General features: G+C 44.2%; 1 protein-coding gene across 1 annotated transcript in view; it reads right to left on the reverse strand.

Annotated features, from left to right (window-relative positions):
- ANAPC4 (anaphase promoting complex subunit 4) overlaps positions 1-9,184 on the reverse strand; it is a 33,143-nt gene extending 23,959 nt beyond the window's left edge. Inside the window, exons 1-9 of the mRNA XM_053672425.1 lie at positions 8,950-9,184; positions 8,709-8,847; positions 6,130-6,235; positions 3,936-4,068; positions 2,070-2,144; positions 1,905-1,931; positions 1,765-1,809; positions 1,020-1,104; positions 210-314 (exon numbers count right to left, since the gene is read on the reverse strand). Coding sequence (XP_053528400.1) covers positions 210-314; positions 1,020-1,104; positions 1,765-1,809; positions 1,905-1,931; positions 2,070-2,144; positions 3,936-4,068; positions 6,130-6,235; positions 8,709-8,837 — 705 coding nt within the window. The 5' untranslated portion in view covers positions 8,838-8,847; positions 8,950-9,184. The remainder of the gene's footprint in view (positions 1-209; positions 315-1,019; positions 1,105-1,764; positions 1,810-1,904; positions 1,932-2,069; positions 2,145-3,935; positions 4,069-6,129; positions 6,236-8,708; positions 8,848-8,949) is intronic.
- Positions 9,185-15,602: the final 6,418 nt, after the last annotated feature.

Raw genomic sequence — 15,602 nt, forward strand, 5'->3', positions numbered from 1 at the left:
ACTGACCATCAAAACACTATTTTTGTGAAAACTATACTGGGCCCCAGGAATAAGAATAAAGCATTCATTACAATAAGATTCCGCAGGTTAAGATTTAAAAGCCCCAAGCCAGTGTTTTGCTTTTTGCTGTAATAACCACTAGGATGATATAGACTTAAAAAACCTTTAAAAAATATGCTTACTCTTTACTATCAGGTTTCGATACTCACCTGAAAGTATGAAACTTCGGCAGCACCAGAGGCAGACACTTCTGTGACCACGGATAACGATTTCAAATCACTTGATAAACACAATGCGAGACAAGTACCAACAATCTGTAAGACAGTCAAACCCCCAGTGTGTTTAGTACTACTGCTACACTGCATCTGCTTACGATGCAGGACGCAAAGGCCCACAGAGGGCCAAAAAGCAGACACTGGTCGCCTGGGTCCTGCCACGCACGTGCAGCCAGCCAATGAAGGTGCCTCCGCCTAGATGCAAGGACAAGGAAGGGCATGGACACACGGACACACATAGACCCATATCCAGGGCCCTGAGTCACATGTGAGAGAACAAACATATTCCACAGTGTCTACAGTATTTTCTACCATCTAGAGAAAATAAGATGATTGAGCTATGAAGGGGGAAAAAAGCCATGGAGAAGACAGAGACTTGGCAACCATGGCAACCCTGGGAGACTCAGTACTGGGCAGAGGATGGCTCCAATGGCCTTCCTCACACTCCTACCACGAACTGCAGCCCTTACCCACCGCAAGGCGAGAACATTAAACCATAATCAAGTGTATCCTATCAGCCTTTTTGTTAAAAAGAAAAACTCGACTAAATCTATGAATAGTTCCAGATCTTCGCACACATCCTAACACTCTTTAATAAGAGCAAGAAAATTATCTTCTTAACATTTAAGAACAAGTAATTCCAATAACTGAAACTGAGAGGGAAAAAGTGTTTTAGTCTTCTTTCACAAGTCAGTTGCTATATTCTAAGATAAACGATGTAGAAAGTATTAAAGGAAAACTTACCCCTGTGACTCGAGCAATTTTGAACATTCCATAAGCATAAAGTTCAATAAAACCAGAGCTGCCTCCAAGGACGAGAATATTAAGCCTAATTAAAAATAATGCAACAAGCTGAGGGCACCAGTGGAGACGGAGCTCCTTCACCGAGCTACAGACCGTCCCTGCTCTCCCACAATCTGCCTGCTGAAGCTCCCCCAGCGGCGAGAGGAGCACCGAACAACCCACAAACCCTCCGCACTCAATCACATCAGCCTTATTCTAACTATCTTCTCAAAAGAACAACATCGATTTTCTCCGGCCTAAGAAACATCAGCTTACAGTAAAGTGAGTATATAGTATTTTAATGATTGTATTTATATACTCTCAGTAACAAACAATCCTTTTCCCAACTAATACAAAGCACCGTAAGTTTTATCACAACTCTGATGCTAAGTGTATTAAATGGGCTTAGAGACCTTGAATAGTTCAATTTAAATTTTAGAAACTTTTAGGACTTCCATCCTCCTTTACTTCTTATCAAAATAAACAAAGGTACATTATAATACTAAGCTTGATACAATCAAAGACCATATAACAAAAATAAGTAAATACTAGACATTAATGTCTGTGTATTGTTCAGAGGTATTTGTTAGCAATAAAATAATATGACAAATAAAGGAACTGCCCTTGAAACTCTGAAAACTGCCTCAAATACCAAATATTAACTTTAACAAATTAGACTTGTTATTTAAGATGCTGGAAAATTTACCTGACATCTCCCAGAAGCTTGATAATTTCATCAGAATTTTCTTCACTAAAATATAAAAGCAAATTGGGTTACTTTTCAACTACACACTTCAGATTAATGAAAGATTATTTTACTGGAAGACAAAAAAAGGCATATCTTACCTAAATATTTTTGAGGTGTTGCTGTAACTAGAGAAAAACAGATACTGGGGTAAAATGTACTCAACAGAAACATATTTTTTTAAAACAAATGAGAAAATTGCCAGTGTTAAAAGTAAAGAGAAATCTGCAAGATTAATTCCAATGGAATTAAACTCTGACACTTACTTTTTTGGTAATGTAGGTAGTTTAGGTAAGAGAAGATTTGATTCATCTTCAGCATTATAAAAGGATGTCAGAACACTAAAGAGAAAAAAATATGAGCATTATAAAAACGCTAAAGGTTTTACCTCTCTTTCCATTTAAATACAAGGCTACTGTTTAAATGCCCGGTTTTACACGTTGGATCTTGCCAAGTAAACAGATGCCACACATACTTTACCATGTAATAGTCGTAACACCCAAAAACAAGAAAGAGAAGAGTAGAAAATTTGTAGCTTTTTCATTTATAAAAAGGGTTTATTTCTGTAAAAAACCCAGCCTACCCACTTTACATTTAGTGGAACCAATAGCAGAAAACAATGATCTCAGCATATGAAATACACTTGCACGTATTCAGCATTAGATACTGAGAATTTGATTTCTTAACTCTCATCTAAGAACTGTCACTAAACCTGAGCACAAGAGTAATTTAAAAGAACAATTATTTTATCACTGAGTTTATTTTCTTTTTATGAGTTCTGTGGCCGACACACATTGGAAGATTTGCCAACCCAGCAGATATATGAGACGATGCATTTTGAAATAGTCTTATTTACCCCCCCCCCTTTTCCTCTCAATTCTACCTCCAAATAAGGCTGGAAATAAATGAGAGAGGAGGTAAAAAAGTGATGACTTGGGAAGTGGTTTTTCCCTACTTTAACACAAACTAGGTGTCCCAATAGACCCTGAAATCTCCACAAAACGTTTCTAAACTGTATGTAAAAAGTGTGTTAGAAATATACTTAGCAGCAAACTGACAGGGACAGAAATTACACACTATACTCTGCTCCTTTAACCTTCTACAAACCCACATGACCATTTGCAACTCTTGATTACTTGATGATGGACTGATTAATCACTGCTTCACGTGCAGTGAATTTCGAACCCCAGGCTAGATCCTTGTTATCCAATCCCATTCAGCACCGCCCCCAGGAGAGCTGTCAATTAATATTCAGATTTGACAAATTCATTTGACATTCATTTAAAACTTAATTAGAAAGGAAAAGCTGGTGGAAAGGAAATGATCACATTTACTCAAAAAAGACACTTTTATTTTCAGTATTACCTAACCCACGGATCCTTCAGGGCATCTTTACTGCAAACCTGGTAGATTACTTGACTACAAAGACTGAGGCAAAGTTATTTTAATAAAATAGGAAACTACCGGGACCACAGACACAAAAAGTAACCTTTGCAGCATCAAAACAGAATGCTCCATTTAGCACTTTTCGTACACTAAGCATATTTACTAAGGCACAAAAAAAAAAATCAAAGCTTTAGACAAAATACACGGTGAAAAGAAAAACAGAACCTCAATTTGCAAACCAGTAACTTTGATTAATTCCTTGAAAGCATAAACCAATGACATAAACTACAAAAGTAACTACAAAGAAAAACCCTGGCCACTCAGATATCACTGTTCCATTAAAAAGACAGATTTTTTTTTCAGAAGAAAAAATAATCTAACCGAGGATTTAAAAAATCTTTATCTTTCTTTTTTTACAATTCAGTGAATTTTTATTTACTTATTTATTTGTTTTAAAATTTATTTTTTCATTTAATTATTTTTCAAGTACCGCTTTCCGTCTATTTCTCCCATCCCAGCCCACCCCACCCCATGCTCCCCACCTCCCTCCCATTTTCACCCCCTTAGTTATTGTCCCCGTGTCCTTCATACTTGTTCCTCCAAATCCCTTTACCTTGATAAACTTAAGAACAAGAGTTAAAAGCAACGCACACACACTCAGCGTACAGACACCGAAGTGCCCGTCTCACACAGTGCGGGTTTCGGGAGCGCGGCCCTTTGTGAGCGGCGCCTGTGCGGTGCGCTACCTGCTCTCCGCGGTCACCTCCATCCAGTGCATGCAGGACACCGGGGCCTCCACGCAGAAGGAGTGCAAGCTTTCGGGCTTCTCCACATCGCACAAAACAATCTTCTTGGTGTCGGCAAGAGCAAAGGCCAAAACTAAAACAAGAACATACCATCAGAATAAATTAGTGTACATTCGAGAAAAATAAATGGGCATTTCACTTCTTGTTCAGTTTCACTAGTTTAAATACATTGCGATCACAGAAATCATTAAACCTAAAAATCCTTCCGTTAAATAGCATTTTAAAACCTAAAAGGTATCTCTGCACAGACCCGTGCTGTTATCTAAGCTTCCTTTAAAATGCCCAAACTTTCCTGAGTAATCTGCTACCCTCCAGCGCACTATACTGAGCATCTCACACATCAAAGCCTCCAGACTGGAACCCAGCTGCCAGGCAGAAAACGGAACCAGGTCTCCGCAGACTAACAATAACTGAATCACCAAGACATACTGGCCCCATAAACATGCTTAAAAGGCAAGAAGCAATTCCATCTGCTTGGTTCTCAGGAAGTTTTTTATACCTTTCTTTTCTTTCTGACCCTGAATGAAAAAGAAGGCCACCACTGTGAATAAGTACCGGGTACAGTTTCTCTGCTTCAGTCATTAACATCTTCCTAGCAGATCAGATTTAAGATATTCTAACTGGTGGGCTACGCATTTCGCTGTGTACTGATTATAAATAGACACAGCTCCTCGAGGTGTGAGGTAATCCAGACTTCCTCCTCTTCAACACAATTTAAAGCAGTCTTGAAAAAACCCCAATATCTAACAAAATCCTTTTTAGTGTCTAAAACACAAGACATTTTTTAATGATAAAAATATCTACTTAAGTACATTTTAGCATACTGACTTTCATGATTTATTTTTGAGATACTGATATTTTGGGATGAATACTGCAAGATATCAAGATGTTACTTACAAAAGCTCTCTAATTTTATTTTATTTTAATTTTTTTTTAGACAAGGAAAGGGAGGGAGTTAGAGAACCATCAGTGTATGGTTGCCTCTCACATGGCCCCCACTGGGGACCTGGTGTGAACTAGCAACCCTTTGGTTCGCAGACGGTGCTCAATCCACTGAGCTACACCAGCCAGGGCAAAAGGTTCTCTAATTTTACATGTACATGTTAGAAAAATATAAAAGATGACACAAGAGATGAGCTGAATGAGTACAGATAAAAATAGTTATCCGTAAGTGATAGGTTTTCAGGGCATTTTTATGTACTTATATTTACCTAGGAAAAAATTAAGCAATGAAGAGTACATAACATTTTACAAGAATGGCTTAGTTTCTTAAAGCATCAGTGATATAGATGAACTTTAAGCTCCAGTTTACAGCATTTTACTGTACTGGTTGTATGGGTACAATAGTTCAAATAACACTGTCAATGTAAAAGCAACACATGGAAGAGGAGAGTTCAGTCATCAGGGCCATAACCTTCTACAACATAACAAGCTACAAAATAAAGGGCGCCAGCAGAAAAATCATACAGAATGGAAGAAATGAGGTCAGAGCTGATAGTCCTTCAGGTGAGGCAAGCATACGCGCAGAGAACTTACTTATCAGCCATACATTTTTTTTTAAAGGGAGAGAGGGGAAGGGAGGGAGATGGAGAAGGAGAGAGACATGGATGTGAGAGAGAAATATCAGCTGCCTGCCTTCTGCAGACACCGACTGGGGGCCGAACCCACAACCCGGAAATATGCCCTGACCAGGAATGAAACCTGTGACCTTTCGGTTTGCAGGATGACTGAGCCACACCAGCTGGGGCCCTAAATCATACATGTAATGCCAAGATACATTTTTGGGATAAAAGAGTCACACTGGCACTGAACTAACTAGGGAGTGGCAGGTGACGTTTGGGCCAAGTTGTGTAGGACAAGACAGCGAAAGGAGCAAAACCAAAGTATTTTGTGAATCCCACCAGATTTCATTTTACAGTTATCTTCACGCAGAGGTCAAGTTTTATTTTGGAGATACCTTTGCCCAGAAATGAGATGGCAGAGTTAATCTGAATTCTATGAAAATGCTTTAAAGCATTCTAAAAAATAAAATTCCCGAACTGGTATTTAAAATTCTAGTATATAATGAGAACAATAAATTCCAGAAATAAGCTTTCTTTAAAGAGTACTCTTTGTGAATAATAAAAATCATTACGTTTGCCATCTGGTCTCCAAGCCAGACAGGTTACTTCCTTTCCTGTATTTTCATTTGGTGGAAAACTCCAGACTCGATGAAAACTTGCAAGTCGATGAAGTAAAACCTAGGACAAAACAGATATAATGGCAGAAAACAAAAATCCATTTCCAAAAATAAAGTAAACCTAGATCCCCGCTATGAAAAATTTTAAACCATCTCAAGTATAATATTTAGCTATCAGAAGAAATTAGAAGACAATAGTGTCTGAATGAACTTAAGGTATTTTCAAAGGGTGAACTTCAGTATTTTCAAAATAAGTGAAACAGGTCTACTTTAACCCTGTACCCTATACGTTTTCCTATCTTTTATGTCAACAGAGAACTTACATTTCGAAAAGAAGTAAGGCTGTCCAAACACACTGACCAAAAAACAAAGGAAGAGCACGAACAGCACTGGAAAGGTACAGGTGACAGATTAAGTAACAGCAGACTTGGAATCAGACCATGTGGATGTGGATCTAACTTCAGCCACTGGCCTTGGATCTTGGGCAAGTCATTGAGCCATTCTAACTTTCTATTTCCACACGAGTAAATTCCTACCTTGGAGGGTCAAGATGATGTCCCAGGGTTTCTTATACTTCGAAAGTAAAGACTGTCCCTGTCCCATCCTCTATGCAAACAAACCACCATTGGAAATAAGGAAGAAAAGGCGGAACTGCTTCCCTGCAGGATTCTCAGGCGGTGGCCATTTGGCACCTCACATCCCCTGGACTATTACTGGGCTAGGGGATGAGGTAGGGTTTGTCCTCGATGTTCAATGCCATTTCTTGATGATTTTTCTAAATCCTCCAACTTTGAAACTTATGCAATCAGACCATGTTGCACACTAACCCTCTTTAACTGCAGTCCTCTAAAGACCCTAAGGCCACTCCCCTCTTTCCCAGAAGGTATACACTCCTGCCTGGCTCACGGTTGCTTTCTAACACTACTCATCGTCATTCTTAGTAACTTCAAGAGCTTCTCAGTTCTCCACTGCCTGTGGTCCCATGATCACATCTTCTCCCTCACCTCAGTCACTCCCAGGGCCACCCCCTTGACCTTGTCATTTCCGACAACTACAAATGTTGCCACAATCTCAGTGTCAAACCTGATACTTTCCATCACAGCCTCTATCTTTCCAGCTTATCTCTACTTCAACACACTTGGATTCTTCAGCCTCACCAAGACATACAATCCATTGATTCTATCACCTATTCGTTGCCCCTCACCCCACACGTGCCCTCCCTTCCCCACTTACTCATTAGAACCCAAGGTTCATCATTACAATCACATTGCATATACTTCAACTCCCTTGCATTTCTCTTCCTTTGTCAGACTTGCAAAACAACCCCGGTTAAATCCAACCATGTCTGCACCCATGTAGTCAAAAAGAACAGCAGAGACATGCAATCGTGCTCACTGCTTTCCCTCAAACCACAAGACCATTAATTGGTGCAGCTTTCAATAATGACCAGCGATCCCATTAGGTTCCCCTGGTCGACTTGCCTTGTCAGCTTTTCCAAGCCCCTCAGACATTCAATGTTTTCTTCTCCACCCTCACTCCTGACAGTGCCCTTCCTTCTCATCGAGACAATGGGCGAAACAAGTGCCCACTATTACATCTATCCATCTGATAGCACTTGCACCCCTAAAATCTCCCTTCCCCTCTACTTCTGAGGTTGTACTATCTGCACTTCTCTACAGCAACGACAAAGTTCCAAAGCATCCTGGCAGAGGAGGGAGACTAGCTTTCATGGAAATCCTTGAGAAAGAGACATCAGTAGCCTGGCAATGAGGGCAGCCCGGGCAACACAGCAAAACAGCCTGAGGTTGCTAAGTTTTCCTTACCACCAGTCTCCAAGCTGGCCAGGTAGCTCTCAGGAAGCCTGCAAAAGGGCCAAAGGAGGAAACATGCCCAGACGAAGGTTTCCTTACAAAATGGCTGCCAGGCAACAGTTTGCTCCCCGCAACAAGTTAGCTACAACCAGGATGAAGCTCCTAATATATTTCAATCTAAAAATGCTCACTGTCAGCGCTCACGCACATCCCATCAGGAATCCAGCGAAACATCAATCCCTAGTTTTAAAGGCATTTATCATGGGTGGTGGCATCCAACACAAAATACGAAACTTGGACAACATGATATAGATGCTTGAACACATCCTCTATGGCAGGTACACGCATGAATATTTGCAGCTGAAGTTGGACAATAACTCAACTTTTTCTGCTACTAAACTGCAAGCAAACTTCAGGCAGAGTCTGTGGACCTACTACGACATCTAGCTCAGGACTGACACATGATGAACTTCTAAAAAGCTCACTTAACAAATAAATGACTAAAACAGACGGGGATGCAGGATTGCGTGGTTGTGTGAAAACTTGTTTTTACCAGAAAATACGTAAAAAGGGCATATAAATTATCTTTCCCGTACGTGGTCCTTTATACTTTCACGTGAAGTTCAGAACGGACCAGGGAGGGAGGGGCGGGGTAGACAGTGGCCCGCCCAGTCCGCAGAAGGGGAAACTGAGGCCGGGGCAGTCTGCAACTCGCTCACTCACCTCGCCCGCGGTGTTGGCCAAAGCGATGAGATCCCGCTTGGGCGACCAGACGAAGAAGATGATCTCCTGCGGCAGCTGCTTCTCTCCCACCACCCGGAAGGACGGGAAACAGGTCGGAAAACGCAACATGGGGGCGACTCTGCAACGACAGCTCAGTCGGAGGCCCGCAGGAGACCCCGACCCCGCGCCCGCGCCGCCCCCTCCTCGGGCCCACGCCGGAAAGGCCGGCCCGCGGCGGTACCTGGCTCTCCTCGGCTGCCGAGGCGGCCCGGGCGGCCTCTGCCTCTCCCCGCCGCTGCACGCCCGGGCCTCTCCTTTGCACGCCCGGGCCTCACTCCGCTCGGCCCCGCCGCCGCGCGCTCGGGGCACTTCCGGCGCCCGGCCGTCCTCGCGAGAGGAAGAGGGCGGCGTGGGCGCGGGACGGGGCGCGTGGGGCGCGCCAGATGCTCTGCGAGCTCGGACCTGGAGAGCGGAGAGCGGCGAGGGGCGGGTGGGGGTGCACGGGCGTTGGGAGCCCGGGGACGCGCGGTGGGGGCTGGACCTGGATGCGGGGCGCCTGGGGTGGGGCGCGTTGCCCGTTTATGGGCAAAGGCTGTATAAGCCATTGTGTGCGCCCGTAGATCTAGTCTTTTTTTAAGGAAATTCCTTGTTGGTGAATGGACACTCACAGGTTGAGGCCTTGAGGACGAAGGGAAACGAAAAGGAACGCAAACTTTAGGTCCGAATCAGCTGAAGGCTCCTGCAGTTTCTGAACTGGTGTTCTCAGTCCGGGTCGCTCAGTAACATCCTGGAGACAGTTTTACACGCCCCCCACCCCTCCCCCGCCCAAGCAGTACCCCAGAGCATTAAAAGAGAATACGGAATGGTACCCAGTATTCATTAAAACTAGGTGTTTCCAATTTGCAGCCAAGGTGGAAGGTCCCTCCTCTAAAACCTCCGATGTGGGCAAATATCTTGATCCTTTATCCCATTTAAGCCTCACAAATTATTAACAGTAGCTCCACCAAAATAAGTGAGGGCTGTGGGCTCATCTGGGATTTATCCTATAGCTGTTGGAGCATCTACCATGTGAAAAAATCTGGGCCACACAAATGCATGGGACATGGGCTCTGCCCTACAAGGCTCACAGGTCAGCCTGGCCAACACAGAAACCAGAACCCATCTGAGGCTTCTTTATACAGGACACATTTAAATGTTCAGAAGTACCCGAAGCTTATGATTGGGTTAAGAGAATGTGACGGTATTAGCCTGTGATTCTTGAACTTAAAATCCATGGTAGAAAGCCGTCTACCTTTCACTTCTTTTACTATTCAAAGGGGAGAGGAGCAGCACACCCACTTTCGCAAGCCCCATCGTCTTGCTCTCTATCTGGATCTAGCCTCCTGGGGAGTAGGTGATACAAGTAGAGGTAGACAGATTCATTCAGCAGCACATATTCCAGGCACTGTTTTGTGCCACTGTCCTTAACTCTTGATGCTGACCTTGCTCCTTTTCAGAGAGGGGCTTGATGTTCCTCATTTCTAAGGTGCGAATAAATTTGCCTTTTTATTCATGAAATGCATGTTCAGGTGTTGACATCTTGGTGTGGCAATAACGGAGTATCTGGATTTTCCTGAAACATCCTGAATGTGAACCCTCACACAACACATTAGAGGTACACAGCCAGTGTTGTGGGACATACGAGTAACTGCCCGCACATTAGAAAGCCTTCACAGAAGAGGATGAATTTCCCAGAAGGTATTAATTACAGCACAGGAAACAGCATGGGCGTGGAGTTCCAGATGTAGCCAGGAAATAGCAAATAGTTTTATGTGGCCTTAGTAGTGCCTCATGTGTGTTGGTGGGAGTGGGGGGCAGGGTTGTCACTGGAATGATCCATAGTGGCCATAGGACAAGAGCTGTGTTAACACAGGGTTCCCAGCCTTTTGTTTTTACCATTTTGGCTTTACCCACCCTGGGTCCTTGCCTTCCCCATTCTCTAATGAAAACATTGCTTTGTTGTCTCATTTGTACTAGTGTGGCACAGAATTGTGGGAGAAAAGGGGCCACATTATGAACTTGACAAGTTCAGGGAGGCCTGCGTGACAGCCTTACTAACTCAGAGACCTAAAGGACCACATAGGGTGGCTGAAATGAAAGCTTTCTAACTAAAAGCAGTTCATGGCAGGTAGTCATGTCCTAAGCCAGTGTTTTTCCCTAATAATTGTCAACCTTTAACTTAAAGCCTGTCCTCGTTTTGCATCTAAAATAACATACGTTTGCAAAGTCAAATTTCCTTTTTCCACACCCCTCAAACCAGTCACTGCAGCAGACCACACCCCCTCATTGTTAATTGTTGACTTTTACTGGCCTGTCCTCACTGGTGTAAAAGTGTCTGTCACCTTACTTTTTATCCAATGCCAAGGTTTCCGTTTTGCTTTCTCCCACTTCCCTAATCTATCACCAGTGGATTTCATGTAACTCTGCTACCTCCTCCTCCTCTTCCTTTGACGATAATGTATACAATCAGGTGCTAAACTGCCCTTCCCCAGAGCAGTTCTCAATCCCTTGAGGTTTTGCTTCCTGGTAGTTGTCACTTTGGCTCAAACAAACTCACCAGAAATGCTCTACAGGTTTGAATGTGATGAAATCCAGCAGAAAGAGAAAGCCCAGGGATCAGCTGTCAGTGCTTTTTAAAGGAAGCACTGGCTGGAGATACTCAAGTATGGAGAGTGCGGAGGGAGGAGGGAAAGGTAAGAGAAAACACACTGTAAGAGGAATTTCCATGCTGTGTATCCTCTCCGTAGCACTTGGGAAAAAATGCAAGAATTAGCTTTTTTTTTTCTAATTTTTTTTATTGATTATGCCATTACAGTTGTTCTATTCCCCCCTTCATTCCTCTCCACCCTACCCCCCGTCTCCACCATTACCCCCCCTTTAGTTTATGACCATGTGTCTCAAGTTCTTTAGATTCTGTATCTCCCCTACTATTCTTGCCCCCCATCTATTTTCTATCTACTGTCTATGCTACTTATTTTCTGTACCTTCTCCCCCCCCTTCTCCTCTCCCACTCCCCTATTGCTAACCCTCCATGTGATCTTCATTTCTATGGTTCCACTCCTGTTCTAGCTGTCCTCTTAGTTTGCTTTTGTTTTAGGTGTGGTTCTTAATAATAGTGAGTTTGCTGTCCTTTCACTGTTCATCTTTTTTATCTTCTTTTTCTTAGGTAAGTCCCTTTAACATTTCATGTAATAAGGGCTTGGTGATGATGGACTCCTTGAATTTGATCTTATCTGAGAAGCACTTTATCTGTCCTTCCATTCTAAATGAAAGTTTTGCTGGATAGAGCAATCTTGGTTGTAGGTCTTTGGATTTCATGACTTGGAATACCTCTTTCCAGCCCCTTCTTGCCTGTAAGGTCTCTTTTGAGAAATCAGCTGACAGTCTGATGGGAACTCCTTTGTAGGTGACTGTCCCCTTAGCTCTTGCTGCTTCTAGGATTCTCTCTCCTCATTTTAATTTTGGCTAATGTAATGATGATGTGCCTTGGTGTGTTCCTTCTAGGGTCCAACTTCTTTGGGACTCTCTGAGCTTCCTGGATTTCCTGGAAGTCTATTTCCTTTGCCAGATTGGGGAAATTCTCCTTTATTATTTGTTCAAATAAGTTTTCCACTGGTGGCTGTGCCTTTCCCCCTTCTGGTACCCCTATAATTCGGATGTTGGAGCGTTTAAAGATGTCCTGGAGGTTCCTAAGACTCTCCTCGTTTTTTTGAATTCTTGCTTCTTGACTCTTTTCTGTTTGGCCATTATTTGCTTTCTTCTGGTCCACTCCATTTATTTGAGTCCCAGTTTCCTTTTCATCGCTATTGGTTTCCTGTGCAATTCCATTCATTTCAATTAGTTTCACCTTTATATGTTTCTCTAATTTGTGGCTATAATCAACCAGTTCTGTGAGGATCCTGATCACCAGCATTTTAAACTGTGAGTCTGAGAGTTTTGCTATTTCTTCATTGCTTAGATTTATAGGCTCTGGGGCTTTGAGATCTTCTTGTGCCATTTTTGGTCTGTTCGTACCTGTTAAGTACGAGGAGCGGAGCCTTGGACTCCCAGGTCGCTGGGTTGTGACGCTGGATGTGGGGGCGGGGTCAGAGCGGGGAAATGGTGGCGCCCTCCACTGCCGTTTGCCACTGGGGCCTGCTGGCTCCTGTCCAATCGCCCACTCCTTGGCTGGTCTATCCAGAATGCCCGACCACAGTCAACCCGCAGCCCTGCTCCCTCGCTGTTTCCCCGTGGTCACTCGCTGAGCTGCCCACCAGGTCCAACCCTGCGCCTGGATTCCGCGCGCCTGAGTCCCTCTGACAGAGTTTTCCTGTGCAACCCGGCTCCGCCAGCTGCTGGTTTTGCCCCTCTTACCGGTCAGGCCGAAGAATTTGTTATTATCAGACTTCCGAAAAGTTCAATTTTCTGTGTTCTGGCTGTGTTTTCTGTTGCTAATATTTAGTCATCTCTAAACTTGGTTGTATGAGAAAGCACAGCGTCTCCACCTATGCCTCAATCTTGGCGGAAGTCCTCAGAACTAGCTTTTTGTGAAGTAGCTTTTTGGCAGCACGGCTGTTCTTTGCTCACTACACCCCATGGGCTCGCTCATGCTCATGGTGACAGCATCGTACTCTGTTCTTTGGTTATTCAGGGTCCTAATTCCTGTACAGGGTCATGATGCATTCATCACAGAGATGTAAAGGTAGCAAGAAGACAAGTTGGGTGCGGGGGTGAGGGGATGGGAGATTCCAGAGACATTTCTAAAGTAGAGTAACAAGAACTGATTATTGATTATATTGGGAGAATGAAAGCAGGGAATAGGCAAGACTAAGCCAGGATGTCTGGGTGTGCAGATTCAGGAAACAGAACTGGTTGGTGCTGGGGTGTGTGTGTGTGTGTGTGTGTGTGTGTGTGTGTGTCTGAGGGAAGTATGAGGGGGAAGGAAGGGGAAAGTAGGCCAGGGCAAGAGTTCGGTGAAGACCTCGTTCCAGAGGAGCTGTGGTATGAAAATCTGCAGTGGCCAGTGGGCAGCTGGAAGGGCAAGTCTGAAGGGGCAAGGTCAGGTCCTGAGTCAAGTTGTGGGAATCACAGTGTTGGGAGGGAAGACGGAGTGTGTGGCATGTGACTAAACTAGGCCATGTGAAAAGCTGTTATTCTGAGGTCTATTTTGAAGGAAAATAAGCAAGATGACAGAATTTGCTGGAAAGAGAAATATAGGCTAATGTTAGAATCTCTCTGCCCTACTCTGGTTTCATTCATTCGGCAATAAAACAAACCCAAGTCAAAGGGGCACAAGTAGTAGAATGGGTTGGCTCGCGGACATGGCAGGTCCAGCAGTAGGTCCACTTCAGGGCAGGCTACATCCAGCAGGTTCCTAGCAACGGGATGGCAGGGTGTGTGTCGCCGTGGGGCTGGCTCCACGTGGGCACTGAAGACTGCAGAATAGTAGTTGCAATTACACTTTTAAAAAGATTTTATTTATTTATTTTAGAGAGAGGGTAAGGAAGAGAGGGAAACATCAATGTGTGGTTGCCTCTCATGCACCCCCTACTGGGGACCTGACCTGCAACCCAGGCACGTGCCCTGGCTGGAAATGGCCCTTGGGTTCGCAGGCCAGTGCTCAAACCACTGAACCACACCGGCCAGGGCTGCAATTCCATTTTTGTGAAAGAAATTTTAATGTCTTCTGCATGGCTATTTATCCAAGAATCTATCCTTAGAAACACACACGCAGAAGCTGTCACAGTGATTCTGTCTGGGTGGCAGGACTGGAGCTGCTCTTCACTTGCTCTCATTTACTTGGCCCACGTGTTGGTGACAGACGGGGGACTGTGCTTCCTTTGTCCTTTAAGCGTGTGGACCGTGTAGGCGGACCTAGTCCCCTCCCACCCCTCACCTCCGCGTCTGCTGATGAAGGAACTGGCCCATGCACTCAGGCTGTTTCTCGGAGGCCACCGGTTGTCACCCATGTACTCTGCATGCCTGTGGAACTGTAGTTGTTCTCACAACTACAGTGTGAGAACCTGACTGTCCCACTAATGGGATGAAACTCCTCTCTCAGAGCTCTGAGACCCTGCCTGCCCACTTTTGCTGTTTTTCCCCCTCGGTCTTGCTGAGTTAACATTTATACTAAATCACCTGCAATCAAATAGTAGAGATCTTATCTTCATTTTATTGATTGCAATGACCTTCTTAGCTGACCCTCAAGTAATTTAACCCATATCCTAATGTTCCAATTAAAATCGTATCAAATAAGAGTAATTGGATTTTCCTTTGCATTTTGTGCAAGCTTTCCTCACCTACGCAGCTCTAAGCATATTAGCTTCCTACTCATGTGGTGCAGTTAGGGTTCTGAGGCATACAGTGGGTATTAAATGGCATTTCTACTCACCCAACATGTATCTATGAGCAGATACTACTTGGGGGTGCAGAAGTGTGTTGGCCTGGCCGCACACTTCCCTAGGTTGTGGGGCGGACAGAGGTCACTCGTGCTGCAGCCTGGTGTCTCAGACAGCACCGAGTGCGAGGCCCCGAGTGCGAGCACCGCTCCAGGAGCCCGCGAGCACGCCGTGACGCCCACAGGCCGCTGCCATCCAGGGGCTGGTCTGTACGGGGAAACAGGTGCCGCGAGCTGTTCTAAGACAGGTGGGATCTAACACCTTAGAGGAAGTATAAATGAAAAGACACACACACATTTTTGTCACTGGTGGGAGATGTGCTATTTCACTAGAGACGCCAAGAAGGACATGGTGAAGGGGGTGGCATCAGACCAGGATTTTTTTGAAGGCTGCGATTTTATATTTAAAAATCAGTCAAAATTCTGTCAGATTTCTAGTATTTTACAGATTATTTTGAAGGGGCCAGACATCGACTTAA

Source organism: Artibeus jamaicensis, unplaced genomic scaffold, assembly GCF_021234435.1.
Source record: "Artibeus jamaicensis isolate MK-2021 breed Jamaican fruit bat unplaced genomic scaffold, CSHL_Jam_final contig_76, whole genome shotgun sequence".
Classification (NCBI taxonomy): domain Eukaryota; kingdom Metazoa; phylum Chordata; class Mammalia; order Chiroptera; family Phyllostomidae; genus Artibeus; species Artibeus jamaicensis.